General features: G+C 34.9%; 1 protein-coding gene and 1 long non-coding RNA gene across 4 annotated transcripts in view; both read left to right on the top strand.

The window, feature by feature from the left end:
* Positions 1 to 20,109, top strand: part of LOC121738959 (ankyrin repeat domain-containing protein SOWAHB) — an 81,203-nt gene extending 61,094 nt beyond the window's left edge. For 2 of the 3 annotated variants that reach the window (XM_042131248.1, XM_042131247.1), the window contains exons 7-14: positions 2,945 to 3,034; positions 3,960 to 3,965; positions 6,092 to 6,164; positions 7,010 to 7,102; positions 8,066 to 8,158; positions 10,418 to 10,596; positions 11,249 to 11,353; positions 19,814 to 20,109. In XM_042131248.1, coding sequence (XP_041987182.1) covers positions 2,945 to 3,034; positions 3,960 to 3,965; positions 6,092 to 6,164; positions 7,010 to 7,102; positions 8,066 to 8,158; positions 10,418 to 10,596; positions 11,249 to 11,353; positions 19,814 to 19,906 — 732 coding nt within the window. In that variant the 3' untranslated portion in view covers positions 19,907 to 20,109. The remainder of the gene's footprint in view (positions 1 to 2,944; positions 3,035 to 3,959; positions 3,966 to 6,091; positions 6,165 to 7,009; positions 7,103 to 8,065; positions 8,159 to 10,417; positions 10,597 to 11,248; positions 11,354 to 19,813) is intronic. The other variant, XM_042131249.1, reaches the window with a different exon arrangement.
* LOC121738960 lies at positions 13,664 to 14,179 on the top strand. Its single transcript, XR_006037373.1, has 3 exons — positions 13,664 to 13,738; positions 13,826 to 13,912; positions 13,996 to 14,179. It is a non-coding gene; the product is annotated as an uncharacterized LOC121738960 (long non-coding RNA).
* Positions 20,110 to 20,313: the final 204 nt, after the last annotated feature.

Here is a 20,313-nt window from a genome sequence, read left to right as displayed (position 1 = left end):
AAGTTAGTTGAAACCGTGTTATAAACTATCATATAAATGTCCAGCCTTTTTCCACTTTAATGAAGTCATAATATAAGACACACATGAAGGTGTTTTTATTATTAACTAGCTGTTACCCGCGACTTCGTCCGCGTTAGCATAGTAGATCACATCCCAAGTATTATTTATTGTAAGTACAAAATATATTCAATATACAGAATTGACTTTCCTACGATTTTATAGATATAGATTCGCTTGCGTAATTTAGGAATTTCATGCAACTGGACATTTTGCAGCAAAAAATAGCCTATGTCCCTTCATGTGGTCTATTCTTCATGTTTGCCAAATAACATAAAAATTGCTCCAGTAGTTCATAAGATAATAAGCAATTCCAAATAATTTCCCCCGTTTTTACCACATTTTCCTCTACTTCTTCGCTCCTATTAGTCTTAGCGTGATAAAATATAGCCTATAGCCTACCTCGATGAATGGGCTATCTAACATTGAAAGAATTTTTCACATTGAATAAGTAGGTCCTGAGATTAGCGCGTTCAAATAGGCCCTTTCATATAATTTCCCCCGTTTTTTCCACATTATCCTCTATTTCTTCACTTCTATTAATTTTAGCGTGATCAAATATAGCTTATAACCTTTCTCAATCAATGGGTTATCTAATACTGAAATAATTTTTCAAATCGGACCAGTAGTTCCTGAAATTAGCGCGTTCAAATAAGCTCTTTCAAATAATTTCCCCCCGTTTTGTCCACATTTTTCTCTATTTCTTCGCTCCTATTATACTTAGCGTGATAAAATATAGCCTATAGCCTTCCTCGATAAATGGGCTATCCAACAGTAAAAGAATTTTTCAAATCGGACCAGTAGTTCCTGAGATTAGCGCGTTCAAACAAACAAACAAACTCTTCCCAATTATAATATTAGTATAGATAAAAGCGAGAATTACTCTGTATGTAGAAAATATCATTTATGGGAATAATAAACTTTTAAATTCTGTATTGAGCTTCGACCTGACTCGTTACATGCGAGATGGGTGTTAGCCGCAGAAAATATATTTTTTACCTTTTATATCTCACTAAAGCTATAGTAATGTAATATTTTATTTTACAGTCGAAAATCATGTTCTATAATATTTCCAATTAGAATAGCACACAAGGGACACACTCGTTCAAAAATAATATAATATAACGAATATCCTTGGCTGAATGTAACAAGTTCGTAATCTCCAGCTTTTTGGAAGTCAGTTTCTTAAAAATACCAGTTATTTTGCTACCAATCGTACGTGGAAAATCGCGGCGCATCCGAATGATCAGCTTTTCTCCATCGGCTAATATATTTTCTCGTCGGGGCGCGGGGAGGAGGCGCGGGGCGGGGGCGGGGGCGGGCTAGCACACTGAATCAGCCACGAGCCCGCCTACACCTTGTACACACGATTGCCTCGAATAACGTCCCGCTCGACGCCACGAAACGCGACGCGACGCCCGCCCCGCACGGGGGACACTTATTTCATTGCGATTCGCGACCGATTGTTTCAAAGCAGTGCTAAATTACTTTTGAAGAGCCGGTGTGCCTGATCAGGATGCAAGTACAGCTCGGGCGAGCCCACATCTCCAGCTGGGCGAACGTTATTATAAACATTTATGATGAAGTTTGGGACTCGCTATTATGACACAAGATCGTCATAAAAAAGTTATTATAAACTTTTTTTGGGTTCGTCCTCGATTATGTTTTAATAGATTTAATACGATAGGCAGTAATAAGAGTCGGTAGCTAATATGTAAATTCATAATAAGATTATAAAAAGGCATTAAATATAATAAGTTGCGGGAACGGCCGGCAGAAATTGTAGGTCCGAGAGCGTTTCGTAAATGCGCGGTCGGCCCGACTCGTACTAAGCTAGCATTATAATAATAGCCTACCCAAAATATAATGCTTAATATGGATGTCGATGCTAATGCTCCGATTACGGAGCTATTTCGGAAATTATATTGTCCGTCAATCTGTTTTACATATATGAAAATAAAAGGTTCTCTAATCTGTCGGGCCGTGTTTACGCGGCGGCGTGGGTCCGGAGCACGTTAGACGATTAGTGTTCCTAGTGGCGAATTATTCGTTGCGTGCTGGTGCGGCCCGGCTCGCAAGGACGAAAACATCTCCCGGCTATAGGCTGGGAGAACGCGAGCGCACGCGTAATCGCCGCGCGTTCGGGGGTAGGCAGACACAGATAAACGAAGATCCGACAATACAAAACAAATACAATCTACCACCAGCACTCGACAGGTTTTGCAAGGACAACATTACAGAGTTCCTCGAGTCATTGTCAATAGACGAAGCCAGCGTTTGACTGTTTGAACGAAGTTGTCATTTCGTAGAAATAAACCTTAGAATGTTTTGTCGTTATTTCATACTCATCGATAAGATATAATATAAGTATGCCACTTGTAATTGGGCTGTTGTGACACAATTCGTATGAAAATAGAGTTAACTGATTTAATTTTCGGGACGGTATATTAATTTGGTCTTTATACTTTCTTGCGTTATTGCAAAAAGCGACTAGCATCCAAATGACTATTTGTTGCAAAAATAAGATATCATTACAACACTACAATGTACCTACAGGTTGTAACAAAACTAAATTATAATACTTTAGGGTGCGTATTGGTCCCCTGTATAGACTTCGATGTGAAAGTGGCAGCGCTGAAAGAGTTTTTTTTTTCACTTTTGCATGGAAAAATTCATGACGCTGGAGTGTTTGCCAATACAAATCACAAAAAATGCTTTTTCAGCGCTGCTAATTTCACAGTGAACTCTATATAAGGGACAATACATTCACACCTTAAAGTATTATCGCTTAGTTTTGTTACACCTTGTAGATGTAACTTTTTATGTTGCGTGAATGTGAAATTATGTTGGATGAATGTATGTAACGATCTGTCTGTAACACTTTCAGACGGCAATGCACTGGGCGTGCAAGCGCGGTGATGAGAACCTGGTGAAGCTGCTAGCTGGAGTACACAGACACGTCGTCAACGAACGATCGGTGAGCCACCTGATTATAAGTGATTTACAATTCATTGTAGCTACCTCTAGGACCTAGGCTCTAAGGCTAGATCTAGCGTCAATAGCGAAAGCTCTAGAGTCAAGCCTAGGTTACAACTTTGGAAATGTAAAAAGATATTAATATCAGGCTAGGTTTATTATGTGAAGCTCGCACGGGGGACTAAATTGTTTTTCCTGATTATTAAATAACATAATCATATATTGCTTTTACAGTCTAAATTTAAAGTAAACTATATTCTCCTTACTAATAAAATAATTCTCCTTGCTAATAAAATATTTACACAGCAAGTAACAAGTTGTGGCGGTACCCACAATTCGCCTAACATTCCTGCATCGCGCTATCGAAGTTACAATAACAAGTAACAAGTACTGTGTCTGCATTGTCTTTGTGTGGCGTATTGAAAAGCATTGCAAAGCGAATCTGGCATCTGGCGACTTGTGACACCATAACCAGAGGACCTTGAAAAAATTATATGCTGCGTAAATCTTTATTAGCAGAAGGGTATGTGGAGAGCCAAGTTATAGTAACCAAAATAACAAAATACTCTCTGTTATATCTGACTTCTGAGTAAATTTAGTTGACAGTGCCCTGGCAGTTAATTACTAACTAATTATGGTGAGCGGTTACCACTGCCCATGACAAAACATCAAATTTAATAACTTACGGTCTTACCACAAAAAAACTAAACATCTATTGAACAATTGTTTTGAGACCATTTTGTACTGAATTTTTCTCTAATCAACTGTTCAACAGGTGTTTACATTTTTAGTAAAACCATTAAATTTTAAATAAGTATTATATTTTTAAAATACGTGGTAATTTATAGCTAGCTAAAATATTTAATTTACATTTTATTTATAGTAATTATAGCTCTATTTTTTCTTGTTTCATGTGCGGCTTGCAGAATGGGGTGAGTGTATGAATCCTCACAAATACATTCTGCGTTCAACGCAATCACAATAGGCGAATTAACAATTTCCGTTCAACTCTAAAACATGCCGCTTTCGAACCCAAGTTTGTCAATAGTGACGAATCATCGACGGAATAAGGGTCAGCTCACATTACAGGCCAAAGTGCCTGCCTTTTGACTATTATATCGAGAATACCAAACAGGATATTCAGAAACATGCAAAATGATTTCCTCGAAATAAAACTAAATGGGAAAATGTGTAATCTATCTCCTGTATACAGCTGTCGCGAGATAATATCGGATTTAATATCGATGGTATTGAATGTGCACGTATGGGGGAGGAAGGGGTGACGTGTGCTGCCGACTGTCACGGCTGACGAGACGAGATCTAACGTTCAAAGGGCTGATCACTTTCGTCAACAGGAACTTCGTGGTTCATCATTAAAGTTTTGATGTTTGGACTTTTTAAACATTAAAAAAGTATGTCTAAATTTTGATGCTAACTTTTTAAATTAATTTTAAAATGATCCAAATATTAAGTACGTTAAAATTACTTATTTTTTATAATAATAAAATAATCAGGCTGTTGTGTTATTTCGCCTCTGACGCCACCTCTACGCCGACGCAATAAAGACTCTCTTAGAATCATCTAGTTAAATTAATTCTAAACGGACTGACAACGTTATATCAGTGTTGATTCTGAAGATATTATTTTCGCTCCAGTAATCTACGTCCCGAAAGCGGACGGTTCTGGATATCCTTTATCACCGGGTCCAGCGTCACCAAGATAAAAAATTTCTTCTATCCCTTCGTCTCCAAGAATGAAAAGCTCCCCAGGCTTACCTTCACCGAGAATTAAACAAGCTATTCCATTAATAAGGCCTGCTTTGTCTCCAAATCCAGTGACAGCTCCTGGAGCAGTGCATAATAAAATTCTAGTAGCACAATGTAGTCCATGGGCGTACCCAGGTTCTGGGCCAGGGAGTGGCAAATTACCCAAATTCTGGGCTAGGAGGGCAAATAACCCATGTTCTAGGCCAGAGGAGGGCAAATCAGATTTTTTATAAGCTAGGAGTTTATAAAGAATAAAAAATAAATAATTTTATTTGTAAAAATATTGTATTGCAAACAAATGGCAAGAGTTCGGTTTCGGATGACGACGTTTTTAAATTACTGTTCTGCTGTTTGCTAGAATTAGGTCTGAATCTAAGCTGTATTAATGTTCGATTATATTAGTAGAATTAGGGTTACTATCTAGGTATTACAAAAGTCCTGACAAAAAGCCGGACATTTCAATAAAAGTCCGGACTTTTGACTTTTTGTCGTACTTAGTTAAAAGAACAAAAAAAACATTTTTCACCTTACCCACGCACGACACGATATTTTTAAAATTTGCAACACTGTTTTCAAGGTGGCAACACTGTCTTCATGTTGGCAGCACTGATGGCGCCAGCCAGTCCACCGCCACCAGTATAATACAACGATAAACTAACGCACGTACAATGTACATACGTCGATGTAACTTTACTAGTTTTATTTCTCATATTTCATCAAGTAATTAAAAATCCGGACAAATGAGAAGGCCTGACGAAGTCCGGACAAGAGCCTAAAAGTCCGGACATGTCCGGATTAATCCGGACATATGGTAACTCTAAGTAGAATCGAGGTCTTGGACTACCGAAACTGACATACCAAATGCCATCTAACTGCGAAACGTTGAACTAATGCCGGACTTTGTACTGCCCTGCTTCTTTGAATGGAATGTAGATGGCGTTTTTCATGAATTTGTGATAAATAATATTAATTAAAATCAAAAAATAAAATATTTTTTGTGGCTCAGATGAATATAACTATAGTGATTAAGTAAATATATATTTTTTAATTTGTTGGACCACATTACGTCTTATTATACAACGTCCACATTTAATTGTTATGTACTTGAGAAGTTGATTCCTATGCAAATCGGGGACCTAAGTAGTTTGGTTGCGTTACTTGACGTACCCAGCTGACAGATCACAATTAACATTGAATTGACATGATCCAAATGACGCTGGTCTGTCAACTGCTTAGGAATCAACTTCCTCGATGCCAGTACTTTACTAAGCTACTATTGTGATATTTTCCAGGGCTACACTCCCCTGCACATCGCAATGCAATTTCGTCACGAGAACGTCTTCAAGCTACTAGTAGATGTGTATGGTACGTGCTTATTTACTATTAGTGAAGTTGATTCATAGGCAGATGGCGGATCTACGTAATCTGGTCTCGTTACGTCAAACCTAGTCGCGACGAAATATATATTTTTATAGACATAACACGACCGAATGACGTAGGTCCGTCAACTGCCTAGAAATAAATTTCCTCGATAGTACACTATAATGAACTTCACTCTTTATCATTCTTGCTTTTAGATCTGACAGGCCCATTTTGCATTTTGCGGCTGTCATGTATTCCTTGGTGTGTAAGCAGCACAAAACAAAAATTTAAATCCGCCCTCTGTTAAGCGAACTTCAGCCTAGCTCAAGTAAAGTATTGGGTACAGAAGGGCTGTACAATTTATTTTACTTAGGGTGGGTTGCACCAACTTACTTTAACCATAACTGTAATTTTAATTATAACTTTAACTACAATGCAAAATGTCAAATCTTTGGTTAAAGTTAATATATTTAACTATAACCTTGAGCTCGACAAGGCTTTATATGAACGTGGCGAAAAAAGGAACTGACGCTGTAATCATACAAAAACGCCATTTTTGACAGTTCTTTACCAGCAGCGCCCCCGCCCACGTTCATTTAAAGCCTTGTCGGACCAGCTGTCATCTGTCAAATTCTGTGGTCAAAGTTAAGACTTAAGGTTAAAGTTAAAGTTAGCCTTAACTATAACTATAACTTTGACCATATGATGATCGTGAATTGATGAGTGTTCGATATTAACCCAAATTAAGGAGCTTGTTATTCTGCGTACTTGGTGTAGGACTTTCGACGATGGACGAGTGACAATTACTCCACAGTTTATGACCTTTAAATCTCGTGTATGATTTTCAGACGCGGATCAGAACGTCCGCGACTGGTCGGGTCGCAAGCCGCGCCAATACCTCGTCCACCTCGACACCTCGCTCTCGCCCGGCTCATACAGAAGTAAGTACCGAAGCCTGCTGCACAAGATGGCCGACATCATGTATGGAGTTGTCTAGAGGAATGCAATAAGTAGTGAAAAATTATTATAAAATGTATAGTAAGATTTATCAGGCTAATGATACGGTGTGAGTTCGGATAATTGTTGCACTTGGTGTCAGCGGGGCTAAAATGGTCACATTTAGGAATTCCTCTCAAAGAGTAGACAGAATTATAGAGTATGTCGACTTAGAACTGATGTTGAAATTTTTCAATTTGACGTATTATGACGAAAATCGTCGCTAGGGTTGTTAACTTTTTACCTACGAATTTAAAACTATGACATATTCGCTGGACGTGTTCCTCTTTGATCGTATTGTTGTTTGTGTTTTGGCACATGCGATTAAAATTGTTAGAATCTAATTTTGAAATCTTTGTTTTAAATATTTAAAAATAAATTATATCAGCCAGCGCGAGGCACATTCCGTTCATAATCCTAGTCAAACCCGACGAATTTGACAGATATTGAAACCTGTCCGTCTCTTTGCAGTCGAACTACTGGTAGTTATGTCTATTGTGACCGGGGGTCAATTCAGCAAATGAATTGTCAAAACGGACAAATGTCAAATTAGTACGAATTATTAGACATGAATTGCAAGCAAACTTGCATTTTGCGATTTAAAAAAAAAAAGAATCATATTATGATTCATAATATGATTCTCCAAAGCGACCATTTTAGCCAGGCAGGTGTATGTGACGCACAAAGTACTCGTTGAAAGCGTTTACTTGTATTATCCAGACTTACCCTATATCCGAACTTATTAAGCTATTTTTATAAAATATTGAGTTCGAAATCAGTTCGTGTAAAGGTAGATTTAAGATTTCTACACGAAAATTTATTTCACTTACATTTACATTGATGTAATGGCCCATGATCCAAACTATGAGTTGATGCCATCGAAACATAACAGAAGACATAATTTTCAGAAACAGAGACCCTAACCCTCCGTCGTACGGTAACCGCTCCCCCGGTCGTTCAGACCCCAGTCTCCCCCACTAGACTGGCTCACTCGTTCTCAAGTAAGACGGTGGTATGATTTGTACCGTGTCTCTGCTGGTGTGCACTATATGTGTTTGTACACTCCAAGGCGCGTGTTAATAAACCGCTTTTATACTCCTACTCAATACCAATCTTGGCTGATACGCTCTCAATATGGTCATTACTCATTAGTTATATTAGTTTGACCTCAAGAGTGTGTAGAACTTAAATAGAGGTTTGGCCACACTGAGGAAACAGTGTCTAAATTATAATAACTAACAGCTGCCAACTTTCGTTTATTGTTACTTATAATTTCAGTTGAAACCTTAAACACAAGTATTGTAAGAAGTATAAACGTTGTAACAATTAAAACAGCATCCCAAGAATGATCTTGCAAAGTGCAGGCTTCGGGAGTATATTAAAAGAGAGTTGCCATCGCGAAATAAGTTTATTCACTTACTTAATAACTACTTAACCTACCTTATATAGGAGGGAGGTGAGGCACACACTAAATCTCGAGAATAATCTTAGCGGTAAAAGCGGTTTATTAATACATGTCTAAGACCGGTATCACAAGGATGGTACAATGGTGGTAGTAATAATATGTGTTCGTTGTCTCCCCCTACTGTCCCCTACTGTCAACTACTGTATTACTATAATTTTGTCTCTATCGTGCACTATGTTTTATGTCATCAGAAACTAAATAAGTAATATTATTTTGTAAAAGTAATGTGCAATAATATTGGGTTATAGGGCGGTTAAGTTGTTAAAATAACTGAAGGAATTAAAGAAGTGATTAGTTTAACATGTAAAGGTAACTCTAAGTTTTTTGCTCTGATTATAAAAAACTGAGAGTGTACTAGTTCTTGCTAGAGTGATTGAATTGAATCGAAAACATTATAATAATTATTATATTATGTAAAGGTACTATAATATTATATTAAGGTAGGTAGGTGTAAAGGTACTATAATATATTAATACTTATAATTTTTTTGTAGATAGATGGGTATTAACACAATGTATTTTATCATAGCTTATGTAGATTTTAGTTAGCTTGCAAATTATATTTCACAAATCACAATCAATGATTATTTTATGTTACTACTGCTTGTACACTATAATGTTATTACTTAGTTTATACTACCTACAAAATATTTTAATTATTGTTATTTATATTAAATTAGTATTTATATTTTATTGGGTGCTTACGGTTATAATAACGATTGGGTATTCAGTTGTACTTAAGTAATATTTTTTGTTTTACTAATAATAGTGTTTATTAGTAGACAAAATCCTTTAATAACCTACTCTGTGTATATAGAAGATAGAGATAAGATTGTCGTGTCTAATTGAATAGAAAAGATGCTTGACAAGCAAGACAAACACTTTTCTTATATATAACATCTCTATTCACTATACGCAGTGTGGATTTTAAAATTAGTGATTATTTTATACTAAACAGTAGTTAGCTTTTATCTTTATATATTATGATATAGAACAGTATTATTATAATGTATGTTCTGTAGACAATAGTAACTAATCATATCTTGTAGGTTCAAAATGTATTGTGACGTCACATCTTCTACTTTCTGGTGTTTTGAAGGAAATTATATTATTTTGTATTCAGTTTGTAGAGATTGTGTTTTATTTTGTCGATGCTGTTTGTGTGTTTTACTTAAAAAGGTAATCGTCTTATGTTTATCTTAATTTCGTGTTGTTGAGTTTTGTACCTAACTATTAACTTTGATATAAAAAAAAAAACTATCACACAATTTTCTCTCACACAGTTGATTTTCTTGCCACTCAATCCCTAAATACATAATTATTGTAAATACCAAGCGCTGTTTATTATTTTCAATATTTTCTTAACTTAATGTAATCTATAATTATAATCATTGCCACGATAAAAAAAAATACATTCAAAATAATGAAATTAACTTGCATGATATTGATATTGGTTTTGGTATACTTACTCTTTATATTCGCAAGTATTGTCTCTGTTGCCGATATAAATATCAGTGACAAAACTTCCGGATAAGCTATCACTGTGGTTATTGTGAAAGACACTTCGGTCTACTTGCGCAGATCAGGTTAAAGATAACCCTAACTTAAATATGTTATCTGGTGCCCGTAACGCAAGTCCTTCGGGTACTTAGAACGGGATCAGACCGGCGTGATGTAAAGATATTATTATCTCTGTCGTTCTTGGTATTCATAAAAGAGATAACACATTTAACTCATGGTTAACTTTAACCCAGATCTGTGCAAGCAGGTCTTAATGTATTATGCGATAATTTCAGAGAAGGAGGGTTTCCTCCGCATCGGTTCCCTCAACGTGCGAGTTAAGAGGACTACCGAGGCTTTCAGCAACTTCCTCGGAGTGGGGGCCACGCGGTCCTCCGCCTACGTGCCCAAGACCAGGGATCAGAGGGACGAGGACCAGCTACACAAGAGTTGGGGCTCCGCTGACAACATACCGGTATGATTCATGACATGAACATTTCAATTCAAAACCGTTAGTACTATAGAAGAAATTGATTCCTATTCAGTTGACGGACCTACGTCATTTGGTCGAGTTATGTCAATTCAATATTTGTCGTGATCTGACGGCTAGGTTTGACGTAACGCAACCAGTTTATGTAAATCCCACATCTGCCAAGAAATCATATTCTCTGATTATACATCTCCGCTGCGAGTCATGCACGTCACGCGTGAAAAGGGAATGAAAGCAACAAAAAGGGGATCTGTTTCCTTTTTACTTTTTGTATGGAGTTACTTTTAGTCCTAGGAAGACATGCAAAAGGTTGACTTACAGAAAAATGTATAATACCCATGCAGCGACGATAGGGAGTTGGGTAAGGGCTCAAGACGGATCTCACAATCGGGGCTGGATTAATATTTATTATGAGTCACTTTACTTTTGCCGCTCCTACATTTACGTACTCTGCCACAATCCTAGGACGCTGCCGCTCCCCCTAGGACGCTATAGGACGCTGCCGCCCATAGACCGTGGCCTATACTGCCTATACATAAATTCAGAGCTGCTCGCAATATATTATTATCATCATTTGTAATTGTGATCAGTGTAATTGTCATTAGCAGTATATTTGAAGTAAAGTTTGTAATTACAGAAGGAGGACAAGCTAATGCCGCCTCCCAGTAGTAAGGTGCGGCGGCGCGGCGGTGGCGCGCGGCGCGGCGGAGCCAGCCGCAGCACACCCTCTACACCTGATCAGGTCAGTCAGTGACGACCTCTTTTTTTTTTAAGTAAGAAGGATGAATAAGCAGACTTGTGGCATGATATGATGATGGAAGTCCATTGCTTCTGAACCACTATTATGTTGTCAGAGTTTTATTTAGTTTACCTAGTATTTTTAAAGTTTTTTTTTTCAAAAGTTGGAGAAAAAAAAATGTAACTCATGATTTATGGCATATTTTAGTGACAAATTGGCTTTCAAATATATATTTTTTCTAACTTTTGAAAAAAAAAATTCTCGGGCTTCATACTAATCTGACCTATACTTCATAAGAAAATCGTTATAACTTCTAAACTATATGACTTAGAGCATTGAAGTAAAGAATTTATTTAAGATAAAAACCTCCTCTATCTTTAAAAAAAAAAAAAACAGTTTAATGTGCTAGATTTTTCACAAAAAGCCTTTAATTAAAAATACACAATTTTTTTTCTTAAACTTTGGTTTTTCTATGTTTAATTCCACGAAATTGTTGACTGAATGTACACTAATAGTTCTGTGGCGGTACTCACAATTCGCCTAACATTCCTGCATCGCGCTTTCGAAGTTTCGGAGAACGGCAAGATATATACAACGTCTGAAATGACGTCAGTGGGCTTCGGTCTGACCGAGCATGCTATCTCGCTCGGTCAGAAGATCTTCCTTTTCGGCCGCCACTAACAACGTTAAAGTTCTATTATTTATATAAACAGTAAACAGAATAAATAAAGTAGTATATATTTCATGTCACTAATAATATATAATATATTGATGTAAAATACACTTACCATACTCTTTTTACAGTATAATCCGCACTATAAGTATTAAATTTCATAATGGTCCCTTCGTCTTATATGTATATATTTAATTATTTATTGATAGCACTATACTCGGTAGTTGCTATGAACTTGACCTACATAATTATTTAGGTCACAGGAGGTCGGCGCGAGCGCACACCTGCGCGTGCTCCCCGTACAACTTCGTTTCAGGCACTGAAGCGCGGGAAATAGGCACTTATCTCCTGAAGCTGGAATGTCGTTGCGTCACAGATGCGGGTGTTATGCCGTGCCGTATCGTAAATAGCAGCTACCGTACTCTTATTTAAGTATTCTAAATGATGTTTTATTATTTTATTGTATCTTATATCTTTAAACGAGCAATTCTTGTATATATCTATATATATAATTAGAATCTCGGAATCGGCTCCAACGATTTTCATGAAATTTAGTATATAGGGGGTTTCGGGGGCGATAAATCGATCTAGCTAGGAATCATTTCTAGAAAATGTCATTTTCATCGGATACCGAGCAAAGTTCGGTCAAACAGCTAGTTATTATATTATGTATAGTATTATTATATATTATTATTATAATTTATGTTGAATCTGTCGTGCGTCAGGCGTAATATGTATAGGAACCACGGAAGATCAGGTACCGCGGTGCAGTGTTCTGCGCCGTGGTAATACACCTGAGTGGGTATCCTTTTCGGCATTATACAATGCACTGCCTAATGATGCCATATACAGGGTGTAACAAAAACAAGTGATAATAATTTAGGGAGCGTACGTGTTCCCTGTAGAGAGTTCACTGTGAAAGTAGCAGCGCTGAAAGACCAAAAATTTTTTTCACTTTTGTATGGGGAAACTCGTGACGCTCGGGCCCTTGCCCATACAAAAGTGAAAAAAAATTTAGGTAATAATAATAATAATAATTTATTTGCAGAAAGAAGTACAAGAAGTTGTCGAATTATTAAACATGGTTCACTCTTTCTACCTATAGTATTTAGGCATGCAAATAATGATAAGTAAAATTAAATTTAAGACATTATTAGAAAGTAGTCATTAGTCATAACATAATAAAATGGTTATTATAATCATTAAAAAAATCAATAATCAATAAATACATACAAATTATTACAATAAACCTGTGTCTTTGTCAATGCAATAAACATTTTTAAATATGCACTGATTAAAAATATGCAAGTCTAACAAAAAGACGAAGGAGAAGATAATAAAAGAAAAAGAATGTCAATGTCAGCTTATTTTTGCGGTGCGCGGTGTAAAGTGTAAACAAACACGAGAACAAATCTACAAATATATACTAGCAATATGTGCACGAGAACGAGATTCCTACTATGATTATTGACTATGACTATATATTATCGTATATTTCTATTTTACAAACAATTTATATAGCTTATTGCTCAATGGAGATCGCACAGTTAAGGTATTTATTCACATTGTTTTTAAATATACTATTTGCTACCTGTTGTTTTGTTTAACAGTGATACAATAAATTTTCAGCATCTATGTCTAAACCATAGGTGAACTATGCCACCTTCATCGAAGAAATTCCTCGTGTAACATTACACGTGGTGTAGACATTACAGGTAACTTAAATATAGGTACCTAATTGCTTATTACAATTTTATAATTTACTTATTTTTTATTTTAATGCATTAATTTTTTATTTTCAGCACCCAATAAATGTTATAAGTTATTCTTCATATCTTTCTGACAAAAGAAGCTTTAATATGACCTTCCATGTGGTGCAGACAATACAGGTAATCTAAGTTTCTTGCAGGTAACCTATATACTTATAACTATCACAATATTTATATTTAAATGTTTATAATTCAATTTTCAGCACCCAAAAAACATGCCCCACATATTACATTGGAAGTTAGAGGGCGATTATACAAGGATATGGTTCGACTTTGATATAAATTACATTACATGGCTTCAAGTAATAAATAATTAGTGATACATGATAATATTATGTTCATAATGAGAGTATTGTGATAAAGATATAATAGTATTAAGTAAGATCAAATTAGAATGTCAATTAATTAGTCAAAAATGTATAAATTAAATAATATGATTAGATGTCAAAGAGAATTAAATATGATTGTGTTATTGGAGTCATGTCAAAGAATAATTATAATATATCTAATATGTCACAATAATCTCATTCTGAATAAAAAGTTAAAATTAAAGTATGTCAACCTATAGCTAAAGAATAAAAATAAATTTTCATCAATCAGTATTATGTCAGTCCAATTTTATCATTTAGGTATTCTGAGACACTATAGTAACATTTTGGTATTAGAAATTCGGAAACAGCTTTTTTGAAGGAATTAACACTAACTTTATTTTCTCTACATGATTTAGGTAGTTTGTTGTATATTTTAGAAGACATTCCAATTACGCTTTTAGACATGAGTGTAGTTTTATATGTTGCAGTAATAATCTTGGTTTTATCACGTCTATTCCTATCTACAATATTAGTCTTTTTAGGGAATAGATCATGATTTTTATGTACAAACAATGCCATTTCTAGTATGTATAGTGATGGAAGCGTGAGAATTTTATATGTAACAAAACTTGGCTTACAGCTATCGGTTACTCTCAAGCCAAACATTGCCCGAATACAGCGTTTTTGCATCTTGAAGATTATGTCATTGTCTGTTGAGTTCCCCCAAAAGATTATGCCATAACGTAGAAGCGATGCGACCATACCATGGTAGGCAGATAAGAGTCCATCGATATTCATTATGGATGCTAACTTGAGAAGCGCAAAAGAACTACTGCTAATCTTTTTACTCAGTTGTTCAATGTGAGGTTTCCAGTTTAGTTTATTATCAATAATTAGTCCCAGAAATTTAGCACTGTCAACTTGGTCAATTTGAGTGTTATTATAATGCACACAAATCGTAGGTGGCAACTTTCTTTGAAAAAACTGGATGATAGTTGTTTTAGTTAAGTTAATTTTTAAATTGTTATTGTCAAGCCAAGTTATAATTGATTTTAATGTTTGAATAATGTCATTTTCATAGTTTTCTAAATTGTCACAATCAATAGTTATGGTACTGTCATCGGCAAACAGTGTAAAGGGCTTGTTAATACATTTAGGAAAGTCATTTATGTAGATTAAAAATAAAAGAGGACCCAACACACTGCCTTGTGGAACTCCATAAAGTAAATGTCTAATTTTTGATAGAAAACGCTCTTCATAAAGTGTTTTAAAATTTAGTCGTATTATTTCAGTGTATTGTATTCTGTTTGTGAGATACGATTCAATAAGTTTTAATGTAATTCCGCGTACACCATATGCTTCAAGTTTTTTAAGTAAGATTCTGTGATCAATATAGTCAAAAGCTTGAGTCATATCACAGAATATAGAGCAAACTGGGTTTCCATTGTCCATATTTTTCATTACATTTTGTAAAAAGTCAAAAATAGCTCTATTAATACCTACATTTCGGCGAAAACCTTTTTGTTCCTTACATAAAATGTCAAATTTTTCAAAAAAAGTGTACAGGTAATTATATATATATTTTTCAAAGATTTTAGATATGACAGATGTAAGAGCAATGGGTCTATAATTATGTAATAATCTTTTATCGTTTTTTTTTATATAAAGGCTTTATAATTGAAATTTTTAGTTTATCAGGAAATACTCCATCCATGATACCTAGGTTTAAAATATGGCTAATGGGCCCTGAGATAATATTACTCACCGATTTTATAACTTTGGTTGATATTTCATCAAATCCAACGCTTTTTGAGTTTTTCAGATTTTGAATGATTTTGTGTACGTCTTGAGGTGAGCTTGCTGGTATAAACATTGAATTTGGTGAGGTTATAATATTTTTTGTGACATGTTTACCGTACCCTGGGATAGGATTAATTTTATCTACAAAATAATCATTAAATTCATTGGCAATTTCTTTAGAGTCTGTTATGATGCGGTCATTAATTTTAATTTCCGAAATGTTCTCTCTTGGAACATTGATTCTAGACTGTTTAATTATGTTCCATATTGACTTAGTTTTATTTGTTGACATTTTAATTTTGTAACTATTTTGTGCCCTTTTAGTTTTTATTATAATTTTTTTTAGTAATTTTGAATATTTCAAATATTTTAATTTATTTTCAGCATTCGGAATTTTTCTTAATGTCCATAGTAGTTTTCTTTTTTTTTTGCATCCAATTCTTATTCCACGAGACAGCCACTGTGGCTTGCTATATGTGCGTATGGTAATTATTTTGTGTGGAAAACATAACTTATAAAACAATTGAAAAGTTTCCAGAAAACAATTATATACACAATTAGTGTCTTTATTACTATATACATCAGAGAAACTTAAACTATTTAAACAATTTTTAAATTTTATCATATTCTCTTGGCTGTAGTCCCTTTGTTTTTTACGCCAGTATCTTATGCTAGGTGTGCGCTTAGTCGGGCAGTGCATGATTTGAGCAGTGTGGTCCGATAGAGCTAATTCCACGATTTCAGTTTTCACCTTTGTATCGACATTATGTGCAAAATTGTCAATACAACTTTGACTGCTAAGTCTAGTAGGTTCATTGAGTGCTAATTTAAAGCCATATTTTGTTACTAAGCATTGTAGATCTAAAGTAATATTATTCTTTTTTATAATGTCAATGTTAAAATCACCGGCAATTACTATTTGCCTTTGTTTCTTTTTTATCAAGCAGTTAAGAAGATGCTCAAGCTTCTCAAAGAATATGTTGAGATTGCTAGGTCTAGGTACTCTGTACAGACATACTATAATTAATTTGTGGTCTGTTAACTCCACAGCACAGCACTCAAAGGTATTCTCAATAGCCATGTTTGATATCTTTTTTAGCTCACTCCACAATATTCCCTTTCTAATAAGGATACATGATCCACCTCTGCTTAGGTTTTCCCTACAGTAGCATGCTCCTAATAAATAGTTAGGAACTGTTATGTATTTTTGGTAACCAGCCTTTATAAAGTGTTCTGTAATGCAAATAACATCTATTAATCTATTATTATCATATAGTTCAAACAAGCTGGAAACCAGGGTATCGCTTTTGTTCAAAAGACCAGCAATATTTTGGTGGAGAATGAGTACCTTGCTAGTCAAGAAAAAGGTCTTTGGATTGTTCTATATCATTTATATTAAAAAGCTCAATATTATTATCTTGTATTTCGCTGTCATAATTATTATTAGAAATAACATTGTGTGTTTTAAAGTATTTGGAGATGTCGTTAATACAATTGTGTAGGTCTTGAAATATTACATTATATCCTAGATTATTAAGTTTCCCATTTCGTTTATTGAACATTGAGAAGTGATATTTAATATTCTTATTTGAATCTAATATGTAAACATGTTCGTGTGTTATTGCATCCAAGTAAAGTAAGTTGTTAAAGTGCTCTATTCTCCAATTATACATATCATAACCAAGTCTAAATGTAGGGAGACACAAAATTATATTTGTATTTTTTATATTGACTAACATATTCCTAATTTCGATCACTAAATTAAAATAATTTTTGGTAATAACAAAATCATTTTCGCTTATAAAAATTATACAGAAATCACTCATAGTATATTTGTCAAGCTTATTATTTAAGGTGTCAATTATTTGTGTCGTATTGGAATGAGGTGAGCTATAGTGACATACTTTAAAATTATTTCCAAATGTATTTAGAGTATTTTTTAGCATGTTATTATTTGGTTTTGTACTTAATACACATAATTTATTCATCTTCTTTTGTTGTTGACAGATCTTCTCCTTCTTTTTGTTTAATGCATCTGACGTTTTCTTGATAGGGTCACATAGCGTTGTCTGTGGTATACTTGTTGTCCTGTCCATTTTTGTGTTGTCTATTTCATTATTGTTTGTCTGTGTTGACTTATCTGTCATCGTCATTTTGTGTTCTAGATTTTTATCGTGTTTGTTATTGTCGGTATACAGTGTATTATGTAATAAGTTTTTTTCCCTTTTTTGTGGTTTTGTTTCCATACTGTGGCACCGGTTTAGGTCATAAATTTTATTCCTACTTTTCCTTCTTGAGTTCGGTGTAATATAGTCCGTATTTTCAAGTTTTTTGTACATTTCTATAATTTTGTTACGTTTTTCTAATTCATTTTTTAGGGACAGAATCTCCAATGTTAAATTTTCTACTTCATTATTGGCCACGTCTAGTTCATTTGTTAATTTTTGAATTACATTCGTGTGTTCGATGCATTCGGTATTGGAATCATTGAGTGAAGTGTTTGGTAGGCTATTCATGGAGGTATCTAATATAAATGAATTGCAGATGTTGGTCATCGAAGTTGTTCTTAAATTTCTCCTCACGGTAACAAATTCATTTTCGGTGGGATTCATTGTAAGTTTGTGATTTAATAAAAAAATGTGGTTTAATAAAATATAATTTGGGTAGTATTTTGAAGAATCAAACAAATGTCACTTTTTAGTTCGTATGAATTCCACTAGGTGAACTGCACTTCACATTAAAATTCGTTTATATTTTAAAATTCTTCTAATTGTCTTTTTTCAAAAATTTTCTGTTTTACACTGTATTGTTATGATTTTTGAATATTTAATAAAGTCTTATTAGTTTTGCTTTGTTTTTTATTTCATTAATCCCAAATGGCACACATACCAGTTTTTATTTTAAATTTCGAAAATCCTTTAACAGCTGATTTTGTTTCATTGATTACACTTTACACCAAAGAGTTTTTTAACTGATTATTTATTCACTGAGTCACTGAGATCACATTTAGTTAATTTAAAGCACAGTTTCTTGTTATAATTTAGGTTTAATATTTTAAATACATTATTTTCACAGAGCCTTTGTTTACGCTTATTTTGACAGCTGTCAAGTAGTCCAGATCTTAAGCTATTAATAATCAATCTAGGTCTTTCAGCGCTGCTACTTTCACAGTGAAATCTCTACAGGGAACACGTACACACCCTAAAGTATTATCACTTGTTTTTGTTACAGCCTGTATATTTTTTTGTAGTTTGTTGTTTGTTTTATTTTTTCTTTTGTTTTATTGTTTGCTTTTTTTTTGCTTTAGTGTGTGCAGTGTATTGTATTTATGTTTGAATAAAATTATTATTATTATTATTAAATTTATAACATATTGCCTGTGTAAGCGTAGTCCACAAGTTTAGCTATCAAATGAGACCTTTTTTATCTTCATAGGATATTTACATGAGAAGTACTGGACAGATTAGTGTGAAAGCCCGAGAAAAATTAAAATGGCTGCCATTTTACAACCGTGAGAGAGAGATTAAATTTGAGGGCCAATTTGTCGGTAAAATATGCCATAGATCATGACATTAAAGGATCGGACATCGGTGTCGGGACACATTGTATATAACAGCTGAAATCAATCACGTGGGTTTCGGCCCGACCGATACCACCTCGCTCGGTCGGAAGATCTTCCTTTGCGGCCGGCACGCATATTCCCTCAGTACGAGTAAGGGCGCGATCAGACGTGTGTGCGTGTTCTACTATAGCGTATCGGAAAATACGCGCGCAGCACGCGCTGAACCCGCGCAGATCCCGCGCGCGTGCCGCGCTGTGTTTTCTCATACGATATAGTAAAACCCGCGCAGAACACGCGCACGTCGGCTCGCGCCCTAAGGATATAAAAATAACGCCATCTACATTTCAGCCTCGGGCACAGATCGGCGGCGGCGTAGAAGGCGACTCGGACTCGGACACGGCGGCCGGCTTCCACGCGGCATGGCGACAGTCACATTCATAATTCACCGCAGCTAACCGCCTGTTGGGAGTTTACGACTATTGATGCAGCTGTTCACCGATAGATGGAGCTTCACGTTGTTTTAGAACATTACAATGCAGCTTAACATTGTTTTATTTGATTAATAATAGATGGCGCTCAATCTTTTTCAATATGATACCGATAGATGCCGCTTGTTGGTACAAAATGTGTTTTTATTATCCGTCGTCGAACAAGCTACTAACGGCCGTTCCCAATATTTGGTCTATCTCTGGTTTTGCCCTACTAGAGATAGGAATAGCTCACATTAGACATTAGAGACATATAGTTTATGTCAATTCAATGTTAGCTGCGATCGGTCGTATGTCAAACCAGAGATAGATTGAATATTTGGAACGGCCATATATATTATTATGATACTATATTTTATA

This window comes from Aricia agestis, chromosome Z (genome assembly GCF_905147365.1).
Source record: "Aricia agestis chromosome Z, ilAriAges1.1, whole genome shotgun sequence".
Classification (NCBI taxonomy): domain Eukaryota; kingdom Metazoa; phylum Arthropoda; class Insecta; order Lepidoptera; family Lycaenidae; genus Aricia; species Aricia agestis.
Note: the sequence above shows the minus strand (reverse complement) of the source record. Positions and strands in the feature narration are given on the sequence as shown.